The sequence below is a fragment of the Fulmarus glacialis genome, unplaced genomic scaffold (genome assembly GCF_000690835.1).
Source record: "Fulmarus glacialis isolate BGI_N327 unplaced genomic scaffold, ASM69083v1 scaffold23692, whole genome shotgun sequence".
In the NCBI taxonomy this organism is placed as follows: Eukaryota; Metazoa; Chordata; class Aves; order Procellariiformes; family Procellariidae; genus Fulmarus; species Fulmarus glacialis.
This window is the reverse complement of record NW_009200066.1, coordinates 1,915-8,513: the sequence shown is the minus strand read 5'-3', so window position 1 is coordinate 8,513 and position 6,599 is coordinate 1,915. Positions and strand designations below refer to the sequence as shown.

The window sequence follows — 6,599 nt, the reverse complement described above, 5'->3', positions numbered from 1 at the left end:
TAGGTACACATCAATTATATCTATAATAAATTCATCATTCCAGGACCATGCCCACAAACTACCCTCCAGGTCTTCAAAGTCGACAAATTTATTTATTTATTTTAAAGAATGAACAAATTGTTTTTAAAAAGGAATCATTAGAGGAATCACTGATCTACAATGATTGCTCTATTGAGATGGAGCTAGAAACAGTCCCCAGGACTGCTTTTATGCACATCCTCTTTCACTTAAGTTATCTCCAACACGTTTTTACAGAATGAGAGTGTTGGTGACGGAAGGTGCAGCGATGCCAGTTCACTTCGCATGGATCTCTCCAATCTTGTGACCTGGGCACACACTCATGGAACCATATGCAATCAAATCCCAGCCTTGGAAATTGTGCAGAACATGGGTCATCCTAGCAAGGACAATTCTGTTCTGTGGATATGTGGAGTTGGACATGCGTATCACTGGCAGTGTGGAAAATTATACTTCAGAAGCAGAGAAGAGAATGAAGCTGTAGAAAAGAGAAAGAGGTTAGTATCTTCTGAGGCTTCATCAAGGGAAGCTGATTTAGATGAAAAGAGGTTCAGGATGACCCCATCTTTTGAGAGGGCTAAAGCAGATGCTGTTAGCATAGGGTTATGTAGCAGATCTCCAGGGGTCACTCAGCAGAAAGACGACACATTCTACATAACACATAATGAACCATCACCCAGAGAAAATAAAAAAAATAGCAAATCCATGAAATCATGCTTTACAGCAGAGCAGCATTTGTCAATATTCGGTGGTGAAGGCAAAACTAACAGACATAAGGTGAAGCTAGAAAGCAATGAAGATCTACAAATCATCTCTGATGAGGAACAGTATATATCAGATGAAGAAGACCAAGGAGACAAAATCAACCAGAATATTCTGTCAGAATCACCAATTAAAGGTGTAACTGCTGAGGTAGATTTGCAAATGCATCGCAATCAGAAGATGGCATTTAACAGGCCGACAGCCACACAAACATCTGTCTTTGCCCCTACAGGAAAGCCACCCCTAACTCTTGCCTGCATTCTAAAGTCCCCCGTCAGCAATCAAGAGAGCCTGGACAGCAGCTTCTTGAGGTTAGGTCCTCTTAATCCTGCAGGATCCATAACTGAAACTTCTAAAGCAAGAAATTCCTCTGGGTCAGCAATTCCAAAAGAATGTTTAAAATCTGTTCCCATCTCCAACATTGAAGCAAAGGCCCAACTTGAGTCACCCGCCTCTGTGACATTCTTTGAGTTTGAAGCCACTGTAGATGTCCAGCAGCAACTCCAGCTGAGCCCTCCTGAGCATGGCATACCAGGAATAGGTTTAAGTGGGAATGTTACCGAAAACCCTGTTGAAGAGAGTGAGCCGTCAGGATCTGGGCATGCACCTCATCTTTCAGCCTCATTGAGTCCAGAGAGCAAGAACGCAGACCATCCACCTGCATCTTCAAACAAAAGTAAGTGAGTCTGGAGTTTTATTCCTGGAGAAGTTTGTGGGTGTGTGGATGCGTTCTATTAATCACTTTCCCAAAATATTAAAGGAGGGCGAGTTCATATAGCTGCCAAAATCTGTATTGTAGCATCTAAGCGAATGCCTCTGATTTGGGGCACCCTATTTCTACTAAAAGGGATGAAAAAGGTTCCTACCTTAAGCAATCAGCACTTCAATAGATAATGCCATTCACTGAGGTGTACTTGGCTGTGGCCCAGCCTTAACTACCCAGTTTGAATACTTTAGTCTTTCATTTTACTGAGTATCACCACATAGTATGTTGGCTGTACTTAAGAGAGAGTCCCTGTGAGAAACTGGAGCCAGAGATGGGAACTCAGGTCTCAAGAGAAGAAAACAAGAGGAAGTAACTTTTAAAGCAGTGAAACAGAGAAATTGTGGCTGAAACTCTGGTTGCAAAGTCAATGGCAAAATCCCAGAGACTGCAATGGGAGCAAAGCTTCAATCCTGCATGTTAAATTACATCCACTAAACAAATTGCTTTAGTACTTTTAAGAATTTTAAGTTTTTCATACACACTGTCCTTGGAATCCTACTGGAGCAGGGAGAGTTACAATTGCTCAAACATTAACTTGCAAGATACGCTGCTTACTAGGGAACTTCCAATCTCAAGGTTAAGCCATGCACAGAGCATATTTTAAATGATTCCGTATCATAAGAATATGCTGTTTGACAAAGATTTTAGAAGCCTAGCTTGTGGCTGTTTTAATTCTGCTATAAAACAGACACCATCAGCACAAGAAGGAACAGCTGACATACAGTGTGTGGACGTCATCAGAGTTATGGTAGTCTTTTGCAAGTAGTGGGGAAGCCATCAATGAAGTAGATGTAATTCATTTACTAAACGATCATATTTTAGGATAGATGTGTATAATACACTGGAGCCTTAAGCCAGGTATATATATATTTAAACACCTCAAATAAAATGCAAATGTCCAGGTTTTTAAAGATGTTATAGTAAAGCCACAAAATTTGCCTCTATAATGATTTGAGGGCCTGCAGGTGCTATTTCACATTAATACCAAGTGAACTGCTGTCTAGTCAGTTTTATGGTTTTGTCTGCCAGTATCTAGGTGTAAATATTGAGGCAGATTTTTAAAATATAATTCAAAGAGTAAGAGTAATATGTTTTCCATCCAGTGGCTTAATGCCTTGGCTCCATCTAACTGAGAAGCAGCCCCCAACAGCGTGTGTCTCACTTCCATGCGCTCAGTATGAAAATCCCATTTCATATTCCCCAAAACCTGTTCTCTTCCCACAGCCACAGTCTAGCCCCACAGCCTTGTCCATGGCACGCCGGGTGCCCGGCCTGGCAGAGCTGCTGCGGCACTGCCCCGTGGCCACGCAGGACACTTCCCCACTGACCGCATCTCCAGAGCTCCTCCCTTGCTGCAGGGCAGGGCTGTGACGGCGCTGCCCCCGGCCCACTGCACCAGACATTTATACCTGTTTCTCTGCTGAAATAATGACCTGTCTCAACTAGCCATAACATTAAAAAGCAACAGCCTACTGCAGGTTTCTGCAGTGCAGGGGACTGGACAGTGTCCTTCAAAAGAAAAGAGATTACTGAAATAGTATTTTGGAGTTTGTCTGTAACAAAATGGGTGTACACTTAAAGCACCATTAGTATTCCTGAACAGACTCGGGGTTACAGACGTTCATGTTCCTTATGGAGCCATGACCATACAAACTGGCACAGTTGGTTTTTGTGAACACTATTTGACTATTTTTGTAATTGACAACATATATCATCAGAAGGGACTGGGAATTCATCTGGGAATGTCTGTGTAGTTGCAGTTTCTGCCAAGATAAATGGCTTACGGCTCAAGCGAGGCCTCTACATGTATTGATTTACAAGCCATTCATCTCTTCACATAGAGCAGTTAGTAACAAAACAAGCAAAAAACCCAAAACAGCAGTACAGGGATCAGTAGAATCCATCTCAGTCCAGCCACAGCATTTTAAGATAACAACTAAGCATGTATAAAATAACTTGGTGCAAGAAGGGGAATCTCTAGATGTTGGCTCTAGAATCCTTTTCAACCTAGCCCTTTTCAGCCCTGGAAAAGTCACAGGCGAGCAGATGGGGCTTTTCAGCAATCCAAAGAATTAATTTCTCATGCTACATCAAACTAGGTAGATATGGTATTGCCATAGCAACTTGAAGAGAATCCAACTGGAATCCTGGCAATTCTTTCTAAAAAAAAAAAAAATTAATTATATATACACATACTTTTACTCATCTTTTTGTTCTCCATCACTATCTACCCCTAACTTTTGGTTAATGTTTTTATTTCACAATGAGAGTTCTCCTGCCTGAAGAGACTTTTGTAAAGAAGAATGCTTTGAAATATATTTTGCATAATGCAAACTATGTTGTACAACAACATTTTGAACATACGAAATGAATGCTACTTAGTCCTAAGGCAGATCACAAGAGCCACGTACAGGCCAACTCCCATCTATTTTAACAGGGCAGAGTTTGGCCCCCGCAGTCACCACAAAATCACCACAAAATACACACCAGAGTAGTTGCAAATTGATGAAAGTCTGTCAAGTCCATTTGGGGTTGCTTGGACTTCATAGCCAGCGCTGCAGGCTCAGGACTGCAGCCACTGGTTACACGACCGGTCCCACGAGTGTGGTCCTACGAGCGCACTCAGGGTCAACTCCAAAACCATCCAGGGTGAAGTTCAATGTCAAGCCAAGCCACCAGTGACAGGTCCAGTGTCCAGTCCTACATTGCCGTCTGAGAAGGCCCGTAGAACTTGCACCAGTGCTTCCCACATGTGCGCCCCACGGTGACATTCAGTGATTAAATCCTCATTTAATTAGGAACTCATTCTCTCCCATTTAAACATAACTCACAAAGAAACACTGTCTTAAATTTATCTACATGGTAGTACGCAGATTCACCCGCCAAGTGAGAAAGAACAATAAAGGAGGCAGTCCTTTCCCTGTCTAGGCTGGCGCTGTCAGGTGGTGCCGGCTGGCTTGTTGAGGACACAGATCTAAACCAAAGCTTTGAAGGAAGGGCTTTGTGAGAGTCCCATAATCTCTGAATTACTTTTAGAAGGAAGGTGGACGTTATTCTGCATCTCCTTATATTGCACTAATGTCCTTGTAAGTTCTTGCTGTCCACAAAGCTATGTCTTATCTTTTAGATGTGTTGAAGAAGTGGGAGAAGAAGAGAAACCGTAACGCTGGCGATATAAAAATTTTCAAAGACTGGCTGGTTTTACATTGCCCTTCTGAAACGCGCGAGATCTGTAAGCTGCCACCCGAAGACCTCGATAATTACCTGGCCTCGTTCTACAGTTCTGCAAAGAGACAGAACGGCACAGATTTTTCTGCCAGTTCTTTGCACTTCTTTCAGAGCAGCATAGAGAGGTACCTCAAGGATCACAACTACGAGTACAGCGTGGTTAAAGGGTTGGAATTCAGAGTGTCTCAGGAAACCTTGAAACTAAAGCATCAGCACCTATCTCAAAAAGAGAGAGAGGGAGAGTGGAGTATTTTGGAGAACCTGACAGATGAAGATGTGGAAAGTCTTCGTAAGAAGGGCCTTTTAAGTAAGACGCACCCTCAGGGCTTTTTGCACCTCATGTTCACAAATATCATTAGGGGGTTTGGGGCAAGTACACACAGTCGGAGCCATAATCCGTACTGGGGACAGCTTGTGCTAAAAAAAAATGAGGGAGAGCTGGAGTACTTGGAGTGGAAGAATGATCTGAGTGCAGAGGTAAACGCAGGGCAATTGGGTCCATGTCTCTTTGCCAAGCCTGACAATCCAGATAACTGTCCAGTCGCAGATTATAAGGAGTATGCTAAGAGGAGGCCACTGGATATGCTTCATGACTACGATCCACTTTATCTAGCTCCCAAGCCTCTGTGCTCCATATGGGACCAAATATGGTACTGCAGAAAGTCACTGACAAAAGCCAAAATGGAAAAGATTTTGAAAGTTATTATCCAGCAAGTCAAAGGACCTGCAAAGAAGTCCAAGAAATAAAGGTATCCATTTAGTTTCTGCTGTGCCACTTTTTGGTAGGAGTGTGTTTCAAAGTAGTCTTTGAAAGGTTTAAGTGGTAATATTTATTACAGGTTGAGGAGAACACCCTTCTCTTCTGTTTCACCTTAGAACATCAACACCTACACATTTGCATCACGTTAGCTTTCAGGTTAAATGAAAAACTTCTATTGTTCTTTCTATTAACGGAATTGATAATTCAGTAAGTTAAATAAATATGAGAATCTTAGGTTTCACATTTGTAAAACAAGTTAATATTCTACTGTTTTATTAATGACATGATAAAATAGCTCATGTTAACATGGGGAGGGCTCGTAGCTGAATGGCTTGGCTAGGAGTTTAAGCTGCACTCATATTTAGGGGAGCTGGCACTTGTAAACAGCGTTTAGTCTGTAGTATAAGCCTATCATAAAGAGATAAGTAATAGGAGTTGGTTCTGGGGCGGAAGGAGAACGATGAAATGCCATGTTTGCCGACTGCTAATCTGTATCTCATGGGAATGCTTTCAACAAGCTTTATGTCATTTTTCTTAGTGAAAGATTTGTAGACTTAAGAAGTTGTGACTGTGTCTTAAAAAGTTATTTAAAATGGCTGACAGCGTTGAAAGGTTTTATGGTAAGTGTTTTCCCCAGAGTGCTAAATATAGCTACATGAATACACTTTGGTAGACATAGTCAACTTTTTTTCAGCTGTTCCAGTACTATTCAGTCAATATATTGTCTTACAGTCCAGTCGAGCTGCTGGGTTGAATTGTTGGCATAACCTAATAAAAGAACGTTTTGATCCGTCCTGTTTGGCTGGTCTGTTTGTCTGTTCTACAAAGATGAAGCCTGTAACCCCAAACTAGCAGGTAACGGGTTCCTGAAACGCCAGCGTGCTCACTTCTTGTGCTCAGGTTTCTCCTGCTCTGAGCCTGTCGTTATTCAGCATTACAGAGCTGACCCCGAGGAGGATTTGGGCTGTTTGAAATCCCACGTTTGTGGTTTCCTAACGAGGTCTTTGTGGCCAGACCCTTTGCCAGAATTGGTCCTGTTCAAGCAACATTAAATATCACCAAGTA

The 6,599-nt window shown here is 42.2% G+C and overlaps 1 protein-coding gene across 1 annotated transcript; it reads left to right on the top strand.

The window, feature by feature from the left end:
• The first annotated feature begins 303 nt into the window (after nucleotides 1–303).
• Nucleotides 304–5,521, top strand: LOC104073628. The gene is made up of 2 exons (XM_009573472.1): nucleotides 304–1,456; nucleotides 4,674–5,521. Exons 1-2 carry the CDS (start codon nucleotides 304–306, stop codon nucleotides 5,519–5,521), a joined length of 2,001 nt encoding a protein of 666 aa, XP_009571767.1.
• The last annotated feature ends 1,078 nt before the right edge of the window (nucleotides 5,522–6,599 follow it).